Source organism: Pectinophora gossypiella, chromosome 26 (assembly GCF_024362695.1).
Source record: "Pectinophora gossypiella chromosome 26, ilPecGoss1.1, whole genome shotgun sequence".
Taxonomy (NCBI): Eukaryota; Metazoa; Arthropoda; class Insecta; order Lepidoptera; family Gelechiidae; genus Pectinophora; species Pectinophora gossypiella.
Window position 1 is genome coordinate 7,090,058 of NC_065429.1, and position 18,573 is coordinate 7,108,630.

The 18,573-nt window shown below is 38.9% G+C and overlaps 2 protein-coding genes across 2 annotated transcripts; one reads left to right on the top strand and one right to left on the bottom strand.

Annotated features, from left to right (window-relative positions):
• Positions 1-2,018: 2,018 nt before the first annotated feature.
• LOC126378550 (uncharacterized) lies at positions 2,019-8,144 on the top strand. Its single transcript, XM_050026986.1, has 2 exons — positions 2,019-2,396; positions 6,938-8,144. The coding sequence occupies exons 1-2, from the start codon at positions 2,205-2,207 to the stop codon at positions 7,091-7,093; spliced, it is 348 nt and encodes a 115-aa protein (XP_049882943.1). The 5' UTR covers positions 2,019-2,204; the 3' UTR covers positions 7,094-8,144.
• Positions 8,145-8,349: 205 nt separating this feature from the next.
• On the bottom strand, positions 8,350-18,321 carry LOC126378450 (BTB/POZ domain-containing protein 10). Its single transcript, XM_050026815.1, has 5 exons — positions 17,849-18,321; positions 15,329-15,525; positions 14,672-14,925; positions 13,110-14,069; positions 8,350-12,654 (listed from the first exon to the last, which is right to left on the bottom strand). The coding sequence occupies exons 1-4, from the start codon at positions 18,207-18,209 to the stop codon at positions 13,712-13,714; spliced, it is 1,170 nt and encodes a 389-aa protein (XP_049882772.1). The 5' UTR covers positions 18,210-18,321; the 3' UTR covers positions 8,350-12,654; positions 13,110-13,711.
• Positions 18,322-18,573: the final 252 nt, after the last annotated feature.

Consider the following 18,573-nt stretch of genomic DNA (forward strand, 5'->3'; position numbering starts at 1 on the left):
CTCTACTGCGGGTTGGTGGAGGTGTTTTTACGGCTAATAGCCGGGACCAACGGCTTAACGTGCCCTCCGAAGCACGGAATCATCTTACTTTTTCGGACAATCAGGTGATTCAAGCCTGAAAAGTTCTTACCAAACAAAGGACCTCATAAAGTGATTTCGACAATGTCCCCATCGGGAATCGAACCCGGACCTCCAGATCGTGAGCCTAACGCTCTAACCACTAGACCACGGAGGCTGTTAAGTATCTATTGTTATTAATTCCGAACATCGCATTAGTAGGAATGTATTATTATACTTATGTAAGTAAATACTTACTAAAATAACTAATAAGATCCGTAATAGCCCAGTACCTCAGTTGGTAGAACGCTTGCCTCTCACTTTGAGGTCGCAGGTTCGAATCCAGCACATGCCTAAACCAATGATTGTCGAATTTCCCGAACTCATTTTTGAATTATATATGATTACTATGTGCTCAGCGGTGAAGGAAGACATCGTGAGGAAACCCACATTCCCGAGAAATATATTCTGAGGTATGTCTAACCTGTATTCGGCTGATTTTCCCTTCGCGGGTTGCAAGGTCAGACAGGCAGTCGCTTCTGTAAAAAAACCGGACCTGTCAAATCTTCAGGTTTAAGAGCCACGCTCTTGTCGGTGTAGCATTCTCCATGCTACTTTTTAGGGAAAAATAGGGCAGTGGTTTCCCTCTTGCCTTTGCCCAATTATGTACTTACTTAAACCTAAATTAAGTTAGATAAGTAATATCTTGAAGGGAAGAGAGGAAGGGGTAGACCTAGGATAACATTTATGAAACAAATAAAAGAGAAGGTGCAGGTCGTGTCGTATCGGGAGGTGAAGGTTTTGGCGGGAAGAAGAGAGGAATGGCGGTTACTCCACCGACAAGAGCGCAGCTCTTAAATAGAGAGAGAGAGAAGTAATAACTTAGAAATAAACAATTATGATATCAAGAGAGGTTTTATTAGTCATTGAACAGATTCCAGTTAAATTCTTGCGACGCAAGCGCATGTACAAATCCAACAAGGAAAAACCAATATACACACATAATGTATACAATGACAGTATATCAGCTTAAATTAGTTTTAACATCCATCTCGGAACATCAAATACTTAAATATTATATAATATAATATAAATGTTACTATAATAATACTGTTATGGGCGATAGGCTGATCCCTAATCACCATAAGGTTCATCATATCCAGCTTAGGACTTCGTATCAACAGTGGCTGCAAGTTGTCTTTGATTACTTGTGGCTCTGCCCACCCCATTAGGAATTACGGGCGTGAGTTTATGTATGTATGTATGTATAATAATACTATAATACAAATAAAATAATATATTGTTTTTTTTTGACGTGACTTATAGTAGATTTGCCGCAGATGGCATTAACTACTTGGCCGGACAAATGGGGAGCGATGAGGGCTCTCACCCAGTACAAAATTTAAGACAACAGGCCTGAGGGCGCCCAGTTGGGCGCGAAACTCGGCTCAGGGCGTCGTCTGGGAGGAAGCATATTTGAAAGAATTAATCGACCCTAGTTGGTCGATAGGGATAAGCGCTGAATGAGGGAAATCGTCGACCACGCCAGCGGGGTCGGTATCGGGCTTCTAAAATGTTTGGTGTCGCGAGCTGATTGGCCGCCTCTATGGCTAAAGTAATCGGGTCGTCGGGATCGTATATTACGTCCTTTGGACGCCGATACTTTTCAGTACCATCCCTGAGAACGGCTTAACATGCCTTCCGAATCACGGATCATCTTACTTTTGGACAATCAGGTGATCAGCCTGTAATGTCCTAACCAAACTAGGGATTACAAAGTGGTTTTTGTGATATGTCCCCACCGAGATTTGAACCCGTGATTCCATCCATGATTCGTGAGTCCAACGCTCAACCACTGGACGACAGAGGCCGTTAAAATAGTTATGTCAAGGCTAAACCAAAGTTGTGTTACTAGCTGTTAGTACTGCATACTTACTCATCAAAAGTCAAGCGACCTCCGATATCTAGTCGACCTTTTATCGGTATATTATCGTTTCTCAATGCTTAATAAACCACGGCTGCGTTATAACGCGTAAAATTCGAGAATAAGTCACACCTAGTCAGTTAAACTTAAGAAAAAGTAATTTAAAGTTATTTATTGAGCGAATTTTCTTGATAAAGTCGTGATTATTTTGTAACTTTTAATCATGAAAGTGGTAGTATTGGCAATTACCTTGCTTATTGCGCTGTGCAGTGTCAGTGGAGATCATTTGGTGGTGGGGAATGTGGCCAACAGAGTGCTATTAGCTAAACATGAGATGGTGGAGTATAATGCCTTTCCGTTTATGAAGAGAGTCAAATATTATTTCTACTCAGGACCGGAGTATAAAAAAATTCAGGTGAGTTTAAAAAAAGCAATACTTTTTTATAGAAACATACCTACTTATACTCTAATAAACTATTCGTCCAAGTGGAGTTCTATTATTCTATTATTGTTCTATTATTGAGAAGGGGATCTACGTGTATCCTGCACCCGTCCCCTCAACACCTATTAAAACACATAATAAAGGGTTCGTTTAAAAGCGGTAAGAATTTTATGTGTTATTATGTGTTTTAATTCTGATAATAACCGCGTAAACTTTAAACAATGTATGACAAAACAATAGTTATTATAGAAACATAATTATAGATCAAAAAAAAGAAAAGGGAAGGAAAAAGAAAAGGAAGAAAACGAAAAAGGAAGAGGAAGAAGGGAAGGGGGGTTGAGGGGAAGGAAATGAAAACGGAGGCGATTACTCCACCGACAAGAGCGCAGCTCTTAAATGAAGAGAGACTTATAGATCCGATGGGCTGATAACATGACACCTGTTACCATGCGCTTCATAATATACGTCAAAACAAGCGCGCTCTGCCTACCCCGTTAAGCATTATAACTAAATAATGACCTCCGTGGTCCAGTGGTTGAGCGTTGGGCGGTCCCTCACGATCCGAAGGTCCCGGGTTCGAATCCTAGTGGGGACATATCACAAAAATCACTTTGTGATCCCTAGTTTGGTTAGGACATTACAGGCTGATCACCTGATTGTCCAAAAAGAGAGAGAGAGAAAAAATGTTTATTCAACAAATTGTGACACATTACATACGAAGTGTTACAAACAGAGTAAAAACAACAAAATATCATAAAACATTTTTTTAAACTCAGTAAGTACATAATGTGGCACAGCAGTGAATAGGACACGAACTCAGCATTGTGTCTATTTCCGAAGAAACAGACGCTGTTTTTCAGTCGCTCCTTAATTTTCCGTCTGTTGGATCCCGCGAAGCTGACATGACTCATAGCGCAAATAAGCAATGTAGGTATCTATCAGATAGAGTTACATATATAAACAAAATATATTTGAATCAAAAAAGTATGATGATCCGTGCTTCGGAAGGCACGTTAAGCCGTTGGTCCCGGCTGCATTAGCAATCGTTAATAACCATCAATCCGCACTGGGCCCGCGGCCCGCGTGATGGTTTAAGGCCCGATCTCCCTATCCATCCATAGGGAACGCCCGTGCCCCAGCAGTGGGGACGTTCATAGGCTGATGATGATGATAATGATGACGGTTTAATTCGTCAAAAAAGTTAATGTGACATGGTATCAAAGTGTAGGTCTGTATACATATTAGTACTCGCGGCCGTACATAAAAATCATTGTACTTATAGAATTACGATACTACCTACTTATAGTGCTTCTCTTTATTTTGATCAGAATAATAATGGGTGGAAGATGTGTTGTACCTGGGTGTAATGAATGGTCATCATCATCATCAGCCCATTAACGTCCCCACTGCTGGGGCACGGGCCTTCCCTATGGATGGATAGCGAGAACGGGCCTTAAACCATCACGCGGGCCCAGTGCGGATTGATGGTTATCAACGACTGCTAATGCAGCCGAGACCAACGGTTTAACGTGCCTTCCGAAGCACGGAGGAGCTCGAGATGAAAACTTATTTTTTGTGGTCAGCTATCCTATGACCGGCCTTTGCGAAAGTTGCTTAACTTCAACAATCGCAGACCGAGCGCGTTTACCGCTGCGCCGCCGAGTTCCTCAAAAGGGTCATCATTTATACCCAAAACCAAATACTTAAATAAAAGATGCATATGTCTGTCATCCATGAAATTAGAAGGTTAGACGAAAACAAAACTGTACCTATAGCGCCATCTACAGTTTGTTTGGAAAACGTAGCCTGGAAAGTCCTTCTTTGATTATGAATTTGCAAGTAGGATAGAAGAAGTTACTCCCTTTTGTCTGGCCAAGTGTTGACTGTTAAAAAAAGACTGATAGATGCAAACTGACTTCGTTGTTTGGTATGGAACATAATACAGTTGCATATTCAGTCATTTCTGTGCAAATATTACCAGAAGCGGTTTATAAACATTTGATCAATTGTTGTGGCGAGTTTTCCTGCAACAACTTTCCACTAACGACCTCTTTAATCGATGGGTCATGTATATAGAAGTAGGGCCGGTTTAAAACGGAAAAAAAAACATTTATTTCGATTTAAAACGGCTGCTATTGATGATAATGGTTTTAAAGAAGAAAGAAAGAAAGAAAATATTTATTTCCATATTGGACGCCACTTTTACAAACTTACATTACAGAAATAAAAAAAAATAGAAAAAAAAAACAAAGACAAAAAGACAAATAATACAGACATTAAATACACAATGGAGGCGCCCAAAATAAAAAAAGGATCTCCCTCAGCATAATGCCGTGACACGTGCTTAGCACGGGCCGCGGCGCTGGTATTATGGGAGACCTATCGAACGTGAGCCACGGACACACCAAACTCAATTACGTTTACGGTAGTTTTCTTAATTATAACTACATTTTCTTGATTTGACCGAGGCACAGCCTTCGTGGTCTAGTGGTTAGAGCGTTAGGCTCACGATCTGGAGGTCCGGATTCGATTCCCGATGGGGACATTGTCGAAATCACTTTGTGAGACTGTCCTTTGTTTGATAAGAACTTTTCAGGCTTGAATCACCTGATTGTCCGAAAAAGTAAGATGATTCCGTGCTTCGGAGGGCACGTTAAGCCGTTGGTCCCGGCTATTAGCCGTAAAAACACCTCCACCAACCCGCAGTGGAGCAGCGCAGTGGAGTATACTCCATACTCCCTCCGGTTGATTGAGGGGAGGCCTGTGCCCAGCAGTGGGACGTATGTAGGCTGTTTATGTTATGTATGACCGAGGCAAGAATATAACGGAGTACCTATAAACTGTGTAAAGAATTTTTGAATGTGTAATAAGTATACTGTTACTGATAATAATTTACTTAGCGTGTTTAGTTCTATAGGTACTTTCTATTGATATTGTATAAACTAATAATACGAAAAACCGTGTCCTCTAACATGATGGACTAATGTTATGGGCGATAGGCTGATCCCTTATCACCATAAGGTTCATCATATCCAGCTTACGACATCGTATCAACAGTGGCTGCAAGTTGTCTTTGATTACTTGTGGCTCTGCCCACCCCACTAGGGATTACGGGCGTGAGTTTATGTATGTATGTATGTAATAATACGAAACGCGACGTCAAGTGACCAAAAAATGCCCATAATGAAGTTTAAAACACAGTTCTTTCATTCTTCAACTTCATTTGCAATGAGGCAATACAATAAACAGTCATCTTATATATATAATTTACTAAATAAAAAACTAAATATATATCCTATGTCACATTATAACTGTAAAAAATCTGTTACAGCTTGGTTAAATCAAAAAACCTACGCAGAAGTAGAATCTATCTTGCTAACGAATATATAGAATAACATAATTATATAACGTACATATACACCATAAGCGCACATACACTACACATACTCACACACACCCATACACACCCTCACATACACACGTACACATAATTATTAGTTTACATATGTATAAAATAGTTATGGAAGAGCGGAGCCTCCTACTACAAGCAACTTCTTGCTTAAAAGGAGACCCCGAGCCCTTGTATTGTAAAAATCTACTTTTAAAGTAAATAAACATTTTTTTTTTTATTATTTATCTTTTATTGTTGTAGGCGAGTTTTCAACGATTTAAAACGATTTACTGGGGGTTTAAAACGGCAACATTTGATCTAAAACGTTTTAAATCGGTTGTTATGTATAAGTACGTGTTAACAAAATCTACAATACAACGTAAATATTAGTAACATACCCAGTTTTAATCAGTTAATATTAAATTAAATGTCACTCTTACTACGAATACCAATTATTATTACTAGGAATTATAATAAGTAATATTAATAAAAATCCAATACTTACAGAAACTAGTTTTTCAGTTTACACTTCTCACGACAAAATCCGTCTTCACTTGTTTTTGTTTTTCTTCGAAGTCCCAGACGTAATACGCGCCAAAACGTTTTTTTTTTTTAAAGTGGCGTGACGTTCCTTTTTTTTTTAATTTCAGGTTTAGTTTAGTTTTTTCTTAAATTGCCAACATACGTTTTTACTTTTTTTTTCATGGTTTTTACAATACAAGAGCAGACAGTATTTTGAATTTGTCAGAAAACAAATTTAAAGCTCATGTGAAGCTTACTTTGTGTAAAAAAGCTTATTTATTATAAAAGTAATGATTACCTAAATGATAAGAGCCGTGGTAGCCCAGTTAGTAGAACGCTTGCCTCTCACTTTAAGGTCACGGGTTCGAATCCAGCACAGGCCTAAACGTGCTCAGCGGCGAAGGAAAACATCGTAAGGAAACCCACATTCCCGAGAAATGCATTTTCGGAGATATGTGACCTAACCTGTATTGAGCCCTAACCTGTGTGACCTAACCTAACTGGACGGTCTTATACCTTAAATGCAATTTCTTCCAGGCAACCACATGGTTGCAAACAGGTTCCATGCTGTGTGGGTTTAATGTTATGTTTCCCGTTCCAGGGCATCCAAGCTCTAGACACCCTGCATAGCAGAGCAAGCGTGAACATCACCGCCGGAGGGGTCGGCCACTCCTTCGTCAACCTACGAATGAAGAGTGAGAGAGGAAAAGGACTTGCATACGACATTGGTATCTACGTCAATCCTGACTTCCAATAACAAAGGAACTACATATAGAACGGCAACTCGCCGCTCCCCACCAGCGGCTAAGCTAGATTCACCTCATCCCCCCTCGGTCTTACTTTAGTCTTCAATCGTATGGCGTCAGACGTCACACACACAGATGCGCGTGTACGATAACGTCAATGTGTAGTGTCTGTGTAAAACGAGGTGTTTAGTATCAAGTGTCAGGTTTGTGCTATAACTATAAATATCTAACACACATGATAAAGCTCACCACTATATGCCAATTGGGGTAGTCAGACTTACGTCCATCGCAAGATGAACTAAGGGTGATCTCAGCTGAGGCTGCCCTCAAGACCATGCTCAAGTCCCCGTTTTTATATAAGAACTGTCACATTGACATGATCTTGAGAGCAGTCTCGAAGTTGAGATTAGTTTATTAATGGCCCCGATTCCTGCAGACACCGCTATAGGGACGGACGTCGAGGAGGCAAGTAAAACCAGCGAATGCATGATTAATACAGATTAATGCATATGTAGTGTAGTAAGTATAGCTATTAAGTATGTCTAATAATCTATGTAATGATCTTTCAATATAATCTGTATTAATCATGCATTCGCTGGTTTTACTTGCCTCCTCGACGTCCGTCCCTATACCGCCTAATTTTATTTTAAGTTATACCCGTCATTTTCTTATCCGCCGAAAAGGAAAGGGACGGATGATTGTCAACAAGTTAATTTAAAAATGAATGAATAACCCGTGCGAATAAAATAGGCATCTCGCTGGTATGCAATCCGTTGGACGTGCTGTCTACTTAATCTGTCGGGTTATTGGCCGATGTAAAATTTTTAGACGGTTAGATTCCTGCTTAAAATTGACGTGTATTCCATAAATTTTATTCCTGTCGATTATCCGTCCCTTTCTTTTTCAAAGGATAAGAAAATGACAGGTATAACTTAAAATTAGATGGCGTCTGCAGGAATTAGCACCAAATTACCCAACTAGGAGTTAGACCAACGTGATAGGTGGTGAGCCGTCGAGTCAACTGTGTAAAAAATCTACTTAAATAAAAATATTTTAAGCCAACCCGAGTTTTTTTTTCCATCTTCTATCGTGTACGTTGTGAGGAAGATGACCAACCTCATCGACCCTGGTGTCAGCGTTATCAAGCCCCTGACATTGCTCATGTGGAACGCAACCTGCAAAGTTCCTCATCAGATATTTTAAGGCTTTTTGCGTCCCAAAGTACAACAAATCTGGATGTAAGTATGAAATAAAATAAAACAGAATATGATATGTATCGTATTTATATAAAAAAAACATTATAACATTCGAATACATTCGATACAAAGTATTCATCGCTCAAAGCTACAAAATAGTCTTTAATTAACTAAATTATAGTTATTTAATACAAGCAAGGTTACTTCTGTATTTAAGTTTATGCCTTAGCCTCATCAAAATCCGTCTAGTAGATTTTTTATTGCTACATTTACGAACATTAAAAAAACAATCTGTCATTTGAAAAAAGTACAGTTCAGTATTGTATATTTATTTAAAAAAAAAACTATCTAAAATGGACGAAACCGAACCAGGTAACAATTTACTTTTTATTTCATAGTTTAATAACTTTTTTCCTGCTTTTGTAAAAACCGGACCTTTCAAATCTTCAAGGTTAGGTAAGCGGACCCTGTGAACAACGGGATAACTAACTAGGGAGATGATTAATACCTTTATTCCCGCGACTCAGCCAGTTCGCGTGTGCGCGGGTTCTATGCTACGGGTAACTGGTGCCAAAATACCCGTTTCGCTAACGGGTCGATCTTCGAACACCGGAAGTCAATTGCGTTACTGTAAACGCAAAAATATTCTAGAATATTTAGTCTTTTTGCATATATCCAGTTAAAACTTACGTAAATTGGCCACATACATAAATTCTAGCTGGATAAAAGTCAAAAGTTTTTCGGATATGTAATGAATTTGACATACGGTGTTCGAAGTACTATCCAATCTTGTTAATATTTTAGCACGCTATTAAAAGTAAATTGATTTGTTACCTGAATCGATATATTTTGTATCTAATTGCTAAAATAAGCACAACTTATAAGATTTACAATTAATCCTTCATTAATTTTGTAATAATTAATTAACACTAAACCCTCAAATATTATTGATTGAAGGCAAAACACATTTTTTCCAGCAAAAAAACATTAGTTTACTGGTAATGTGCGTTTTAAGAGGTACATAGTCTTTTAGTGGCGCTAAAAATATTGGGGGGAAAAGTTGAGTGTAGCCATTAGAAAAAAAACAAGCACTCGAAACTTGAGAAAGTGCGCGGGAAATCTATGAAATATCTTGTTTATTAAATCCTAATGGGGGAAAATTGAGTGTTGCCATTAGAAAAAAATCAAGCACTCGAAACTTGAGAAAGTGCGCGGGAAATCTATGAAATATCTTGTTTATTAAATCCTAATGGGGGAAAATTGAGTGTTGCCATTAGAAAAAAATTAAGCACTCGAAACTTGAGAAAGTGCGCGGGAAATCTATGAAATATCTTGTTTATTAAATCCTAATGGGGGAAAATTGAGTGTTGCCATTAGAAAAAAATCAAGCACATGAATTGCGCGGGAAATCTATATCTTGTTCATTATCCTATTATATTTATATTATTATTTTATTAATATTAAATGGAACACATCGGAAAGGCTGGAATATTAAAGGTGATTGCTACAGTAGGCCAAGACAAGAAAAAATATTACAATGTTATTCGACAGAATTTTAAATTCAATACAAATTTCAACGTGCAACTTCTTTGGAGCCAAATGGACTTTAAACATCAACTGATGATTAGCGCAGTTCATTATTATTATTTTTTTTTGATATTTCAGAACATAATAACACAACATAGCACGCCTATTAAATATCCCCGAAGCGGTAGGCAAAGGTGTATACTTGTATAGTATACAGGTGTTAGTGACATGGTAACGAATACTGAGGGGGATGATTCAGACGGGATGATTTCCGACTGGAAAATTCTTGAAAATTTGTGTTTTTTTTTATTATTTTCAGTCTCATACTTTTGCGACGGAAAATTCCACTGTATATTAACTCAGAATCGTCTGAATCATCCCTAAAAGTTTTCGTTACGATGTCACTAACACACTGTATATACCCACTCCTCACCAGGTATGTTTACGTCCCATGTAATAGTTGGCAAGCCTATTACCATTAACCGGGCGCAAATCCATAATACAAGATTTTTTTTTAAATAAAATGCCTATCTCAGAATCGACTATATTTAGATGATTAAGAATCACATTAGGTGTATTATATCAAAGTCTGATTATAGTTTGTGCTTATAAAGATAACAACAAGTATTACAGTATAGCTACATGCAAATTATGTGGCCCACATAATAACCAGCGCGTAATAACTAGATACCTTTCGTCACACAGTTCGTGTGACGGGGCGTCGCGACTTCAGCGCGATACTTGTTGTAATATACGGATATGTAAACGAGATGTCACACTGTGGGCGTTTGCCCCACTGAACGTGAAGCCACGTCTTTCTCTCACAACACATACATAACAAAGCATCACGTGTGTATTCCTGAAGGTACGCAGAGTATATAGTGAGTATAGAGTGTATAGTACACCCGCTCCTACGGCTATGTTTAAGTCCCTTGTAATAGGGGACGAGCCAGAAATTTTGGAAACCACGTGATATCAATTATCCATGATCCAAACATGAATTCAAACTCATAAAGTTGAATTCGGTGGTGGTGGTTTGGTGCATTATCTGACAAATTGATTAAAACTACAAACGTCGCGTAAGCGCCCCGTCTCACCCGCTGTGTGTCGAGAGCTTAAAAGGGGGTTACATACTAACGAGTAATCTAGTTGTTGCACAGGGTTCGTAAAGGTGTACACACGCGACTGATTTAGCTTTTTTTTTACATTATAGTTATAGGTTATAAACGACCTTTGTGGCGTGATAAGTCACCTTGACCATCAAACCAGACTGTGTCTCGGGTTCGAACCTTGGTTGGGTAAAATGTTTACTAAATCGTTTAAAGACTTTTAATGATTTGCTATAATGTTAAAAATGTAGAATCAAATCTCGTCGACAACAGATTCCGACATCGATCGTCCTGCGTTGTGGTAACACCTTAAACGTACACAATAATTTAACTTGTATTAGCAAATTGTGCAATACTATCGAAAGACATATCAATATTTAGAGGTAAATAATCGATTATTTGGCAACAGTATAATAAACCTCTCGCCACATTGCTGGCGTGACGAGGCGTAAGCGCGACGTAAACGTTACAATGTGCTGAAAAGTGGGAGTCGTCACACTATTAGTCCGTCACGCCGGGAGTGTGACGAGACGTTAATAATAACTTAGAAGTTCCGTCTAACTTTACTAAATGGAGAAGGTTGATGTATTACACCCGAATTCTAAGATGTTAACTCTAACCTGGCTCGATTTATTTCAGAGTTCACAGCGTCCATATATCGACATACAGTGGAGGTCCGTGTTGCTCTGTAAAATAACAATGACATGTCATAACAAAGGGTCATCATTTACACCCAACAACAAAGATAAAAGAAGCATAATATGTCTTTCATCCATGAAATTAGAAGATAAAACGAAAGCAGTGTTATACAGCGCCATCTACACAGTGTATAGTTTTTCGGACCTGACAAACTTAAAGGGTGGATTCTACGAGTAATTTCATCGAGAAAACACCCCCATATGTGGGGGTCAAATCTCATTACAATTTTTGCTGTCTTTTTTTACAAAAAAAATTAGATTAGGTGCTTATAACTTATTTCATGTACCTTTTTAGCAGTGGTGGATATTGAAACAATCAAACCTGGGTATCAGGAACTTCAAAGCGACATCTTAATTTCACAGTCACACCGTCCTTGGACCACAAGCACCACACAGATATTTCACAGTCCGTTTTAGTGTTGCCACCCTCGATAAACCATCGATATTTAAAAAAAAGAATAGTATTGGCAGAATATGGATAAAACCGATAGTCCTTGCAATAGTCAGACACAAATCGATAGTATTAATTTAAAACTATCGATCATTGATTTACCATTACCATAGATACAGCGTTTGAAACAAAAATGCGGCGAAAATTTGGGGCTTGTTTAGCTATACATTCGTACACAGCGGTATATCTTCTTTTTCTAATCCTTTTATCCCCTGTTGGGATATAGTGAACGCCTATTGTAAATGAAATGGATGGTAAGAAGCATGCTTGGTCTAAAACTCAAAGACAAGATACAAAATGATAAAATTAGGACGTTCTAACTAGAATAGACCAGCAGAAATGGAGATGGACTGGACATATGCTAAGATCCAAAGTGGAGAAGTGGAGCCAGACAATTACCCAGTGGTACCCAAGAGACGGTGCCAGAAAAAGGGGTAAACCGAAAAGATGGGACGATGACATCAAGATGACTGCGGGCCCTTTCTGGACAAGAGCGGCGCGTGATCGCCAGCATTGGAAAGGATTGGAGGAGGCCTTTGCCATGAGGCACTCCGAAATAAGAGATTTAATATAAAGTGAACTGGAACTAACCTGATAATGTTAAAATAGATAGATATAAGCAATTAGAATTAAGATTAAACATAGTGACAACTGTTTAGCATGTAAGAAATAGATTAAGAAAACAAATCTAATAAAAATTTGGTAAAAAAAAAAAAAAAAAAAAAAAAACCCCTGTGTCCAGTGTCCGTCTCGTCTCCTAATAGTAATAAGAAGTAGAGTAGGGAATTAGGTATGAAAAGAATGAAAGAAGATGAATGAAAGTGCGAGAGGCATAAAAGCGAGAACTGGCATGGTAATAGAGGAACAGAATGAAAGTGTGCGTAGCGTAGGGCCCCTTGCGGGCAGAATAGACATAAGAGATAGATTGTTAACATATGTATGTGATTGAAAAATAAATATTTTTGAATTTTTTTTGAATTTTTGAATTTTTGATAAGGTCCCTGCCTATCCTGTGCGGCAGGGGTATATAAAAAAAAAAAAAAAACCTGATAATGTTTCGGAAGCAAGGCTTATTATTTATTTATTGTAAATGAAACCAAACATTGTACAATTATATGACTGTTGCTGTCCCAAATAAAATAAATAAATAACTTAATAGTGCTAATTCCTGCAGACACCATCTAATTTTATTTTGTCACTGTCACTTTCTCGTCCGTTGAAAAAGAAAGGGACGAGTAATCGACAGGCATAAATTTATGGAATACACGTCAATTTTAAGCAGTAATCTAAAACAACCGTCTAAAAATTTTACATCGGCCAATAACCCGACAGAGTTAAGTAGACAGCACGTCGAGAGATGCCTATTTTATTCGCTTAGATAATGCAGGTTTTAAAATTAACGTTTTAAAATTAACTTCTTGACAATCATCCGTCCCTTTCCTTTTAAAGAAATAAATAAAATTAGGTGTCTGCAGGAATCGGGGCCATTCTTGCTTCTGAGTTCTGACTATTGCAAGAATCGATATTATCGATTGTATAGATGATTTTCAAGGTCAACTATCGACTCTACAACAGTAGTCCGTCTCACTCACACAATACAGAACATTGCCATGAGAACCTTGCTCGCTACACACGAGCCGACCCTCAATCACTCCCCTCTCTCCTCCTCCTGCACTTCCAACGGAGGTTCTTGGACCTCTGGCTCGACGGCCTCTCTGTTCACGTCTCTCACTCGGTTGGGTTCGAGCTCTATAGCCGGATCAGCTGTCGCCTCGGCCAAGTTCGTGACAGACTTGGACTTGAAGCACTGGAAATCCACGTGCCGACTCTTCGCCTCCTCCTTCTCCCAGGACATGTGGATGAATGGGCGTTGGACGTAGTTGTAGATGACCTCTGCTCGACCCCCAGGGCGTTTGCGCACTTTCTCCTTGTAAGTCGGGTAACCCTCCACGCCGAGCCGGATTTTCTTGAGGCCCCGCTCCTTCATCACTTGTTTTGCCACGTCTCTGTTGCAAATGAAATCAGAAATCAGAATTATTTCATCATCATTGAACAGGAATTAATGGGGATTAAAATGAAAAACGTGAGTGAGTTTCCTCACGATGTTTTCCTTCACCGCTGAGCACGTGATAATCATTTATGATCCAAATATGCATTCGGTTAAGGCCTGTGCTGGATTCAAACCTACAACCTCAAAGTAAGAGGCAAGCGTTCCGGCAGCTGGGCAGCCCAGTTCACGGCTTAAGTGTTGCCAATATAAAACTAATAAAAATACCTAAAATTTTGAATCGATATTTTGTTGTGGATTTAGAATATTGAGACCTTACACGTTAAAAATGGTCTTCTTACTGGTGTCAGGGTTATTATTGAGCCGCCAAAGACCCCTGACATGGCTCATGTAACGACTACTTACTTACATCGGTAAGTAGTAACCGGGACCACCGGCTTAACGTGCCTTCCGAAGCACGGATCATCTTACTTTCGGACTATCTGGTGATCAGCCAGTAAAGTAATTTTTGTGATATGTCTCCACCGGGAATCGAACCCGGGTCCTCCGGATCGTGAGCCCAACACTCAACCACCTTACACGTTAAAAATGGTTGCTTACCTATTCTCAATATATTTGAAGAATCTATACAATGGTGTGGACAGGACTGTTTGACTATACTCGTCCCCCATCTGTGGTGGGTACTGTTCGTCCCACTCCACCGCGTCGTCATCCAACAACACCACAACATGGCACTCTCGGTCCCCTCTCTCCGCTGACACCACCATGAGGGGCAGGATCAGACGTTCTAGAAAGCTCTCGAACTGTCTCCTAGCACCCTCGTTGGATAACTCGTGGAGAAGACCACGAAGATTCTGAGGGTAGGATGAGAAGAACGATTTTTTTTTATTTTGACGTGACTTATTGTAGATTTGCCGCAGATGGCATTCACTACTTGACCGGACATATGGGGAGCGCTGAAGGCTCTCACCCGGTACAACGTTTAAGGCAACAGGCCTGAGGGTGCACAGATGGGCGCGAACCTCGGCTCAGGGCGTCGTCGGAGAGGAAAAATATTTGAAAGAATTAATCGACCCTAGTGGGTTGATAGCGATAAGCGCTGATTGAGGGAAATCGTCGACCACGCCGGCGGGGTCGCGAGCTGATTGGCAGCCTCTGTGGCTAGAGTAATCGGGTCGTCGGGATCGTATATTACGTCCTTGGGCATGGACGATGTACCTTTGCCTATCCTATGGATAAATTGGAGTAACAGCATACCTGACATCTCACAGTGTTAGCATCAAACGGCACCAGGAGATAGTCGCAGGCCTCCCGCAGCTCCTGCACGGAGACCGTGGGGGGACACCTGATGCTGCCCCCGCGGTAATACTCCAGAATGGCGCGGAACACCGTGGCTGATATGCCCTCTGCCACCTCGTACTCGCCGCGCTCATTCGTATGAGTGAAGTCTAACCCTGGAAATTAATATAGCACATATACAACGCGTCCATCGGTACGGCAATGCAGGATGGAAGAGGCGAGTCACAGGGACTGTCTTCTCTTCTTCTATCGTGTGGGTTGTGAATTACCAACTTCATCAACCCTGGTGTCAGGGTATTGAGCCGCCAAAGGCCCCTGACATGGCTCATGTAACGACTACTTACTTACATCAGTAAGTAATAACCGGGACCAACGGCTTAACGTGCCTTCCGAAGCACGGAGGAGCTCGAGATGAAAACTTTTTTTTTGTGGTCACCCATCCTATGACCGGCCTTTGCGAAAGTTGCTTAACTTCAACAATCGCAGACCGAGCGCGTTTACCGCTGCGCCACCGAGCTCCTCAATGACGTCACAGGTTGCTTATTCATACAAATTCCATAGAAATTTTGTGTTTTGACATTTAGTAAACAGATTTGACTAGTTGGAAACTACCTATATGACTATGAAAACCTATAACTAATGAAATGATGACTAATTGTTTACGTTATAATGACTTTCACAACCAAGAAATTCTAATGTGGGTTGTGACTGCGTCATTAATTTATTTCTGATGTGGAAAGCAGTGGGACTATGAATAATGAATGAAAGAATGTTGTTTGAACTTCATATTTCGAGTCATAACCAATTCTCACTATTATCCATCATTATCATTACATAATTGGATATTCGACAGTTGTAACAATAAAATATGGAATGGTAGTTAGTCATTTAACAATTAAATTAATTATCCAATAGTTTTTTTTTTATAAGATTTTTAAATATTTATTTTTACAAAATAAGAATGCTTTTTTATCTGTGAGAAGCAGACTAAACCCAAGATAAATTATGAAATTCAAATTACTAAATAAAGACAGATCTAAAGGTGACAAAAAAACTTTTATTTTTTCTATTTAACTTATTTATGCATTTTAATAAAGAAAAATGTAATAATAAGTGTGACATTTTGTTACATTTTTCCATGACATCATAGGTTGCTTTTTCATACAAATTCCATAGTAATTTTGTGTTTTGATGTTTAGTAAAAAGTAACTGATTTGACTAGTTGGAAAGTAGCATATTGATCCTTGCAATCAATAACATATTAACAATACCATATTGTGACCAACCCTAACATGTTTGCTTGTACATTCTATGCTTTCCAACAAGAAATCTGTCTTTTGATTTTATTGGTTTTTACCTAAAGCTGCACACAAGACAAGACAAGACAACAACAACACAAGACAAGACTAAAGCACCAACAACAACGATAAAAGCGACAAGAGCGTGGCTCTTAAATGGATGATGATGACCTAAAGCTGCTGTATATTTCTATTTAATGTCGTCTAGCCCTCGTTGACTATTACTTCCGCACAATATCCCAGGAAGAGGAAATGACTGAAAACCAGTGCTGGATGGCGCCACAGCGTGGCTCCATCACAGCACAAGCTGAGGCATTTCCTTTTGCCCGTATTCATAATTATAGAAAAATCTAAATTGTCACTGGCAATAAATTTATTTTATTCTTATTCTTAAATCTCCATTTATACCATTTAAAGTTGGATTGAAGAGATCTCTTTTAGAGATAGGCACACCTTTTATTACAGATTTTCTTAATTTAAGTGATTGATGAATAGAATATTTTATTAATTAAATGGGAGCACTAACTTTTATTTTATTTTTTATTTAATTAGGTAGGCACAAACTGTGATTCTGGGTCATTTTACACCCAAACTGATATAAGGTATAAAAATATAATTAGTAAATAGGTTTTGTAATACAAATTATGAAACAATTTTAAAAACAACATAAAATAATTAAGTAACATTTTAAAACAAAAGCCTGTTAACTGTGTGTCTCTTTTGTAACTAGTTTTTTTTTTATTTTGGTGCAATATTTCAATTTTGTATTTGTATTTCAATTTTAAAATTAATATATTATTTAATTTTTGTACTTTTTTAAGTGGGTATTTTTGCCCATAATTGGGGTCTTACAAGACAATAGACAATAATAATTTAAAATAAGAATGTCTCAACATTCTAGAATGTTCTATCTTGATTAGAATGACATGTTCTTAAAAAAAAATCCCAATAATATTCCAACACACACTTTGTTTTAATTCACACCAATTGGAAACAAATCAAAATGTAAAAGAAAATTTTTAGAGTGTACCTAAGGGAACATTATGGGCCAGAGCTTAAAAAAAAATCGTATTGTATGAAGACTTAGAAAAAAATTGTATGGACTATCGCCATTATAATTTTCTCATGAGTGATAGGTATATTAAAAAGATAAACAAATCAGAAATCTACAAGCACATACCTGAACTGAACATCCTTCCTAACATAGTGTTGGGATGCGCCGTAAACTGCGCAGGGTCCACCACGAACCTCGTATTGTCAACCACCAGGGTGATTCTATCCTCGATTTGGTTTACAGCCTTCCCATTCCTCGGAGCATCCTGTGCTGTAGATGTTGACGGAGTAGGAGTGTTGGGCGCCTGGTTCTTCGGCGGCATGGTCGACGAAGGTATCCGCGTCCTCATCGGGCCGTTCCTCTTCGAGAGCCTCTTGCGTCTATCCTCGTCACGTCTGTATTCCTCCGTATCACTACTACTATCTGGATAGAAGAACGGTCGGCGGTCGGACATGGCCTCCTGGCCCGCTGCCTGCGTGTCGGACATAGGCGCGCGCTCGTTAAGAGCAATCACATTACGTTACACACAAAACAAGTCACCGATATTCGGGCGTGATGACTTTCCTTTGTAGTGAAATGGAAAACAACAATTCCGAGAAATCTTCTTTCTTCTTTCTTGTTGTTTATGGCTGCATCGTTACTGAACGATGATTCTGCCAATGTCAAAGTTCCGAAGAAAACTGTTTGTAAACGTAAATAACCGGTTTTATGTAAGATAGATTCTTCGCAGAGAATACTCGGTGGGTAGTCCACTGTTGCAAAAGTAACCTAAAAGTAGGACAACACAATGTTAAAATGACGTCACAAATAGGTTAGTAACACGTAAAGAGGTTATGGAGAAGCAAACTTAA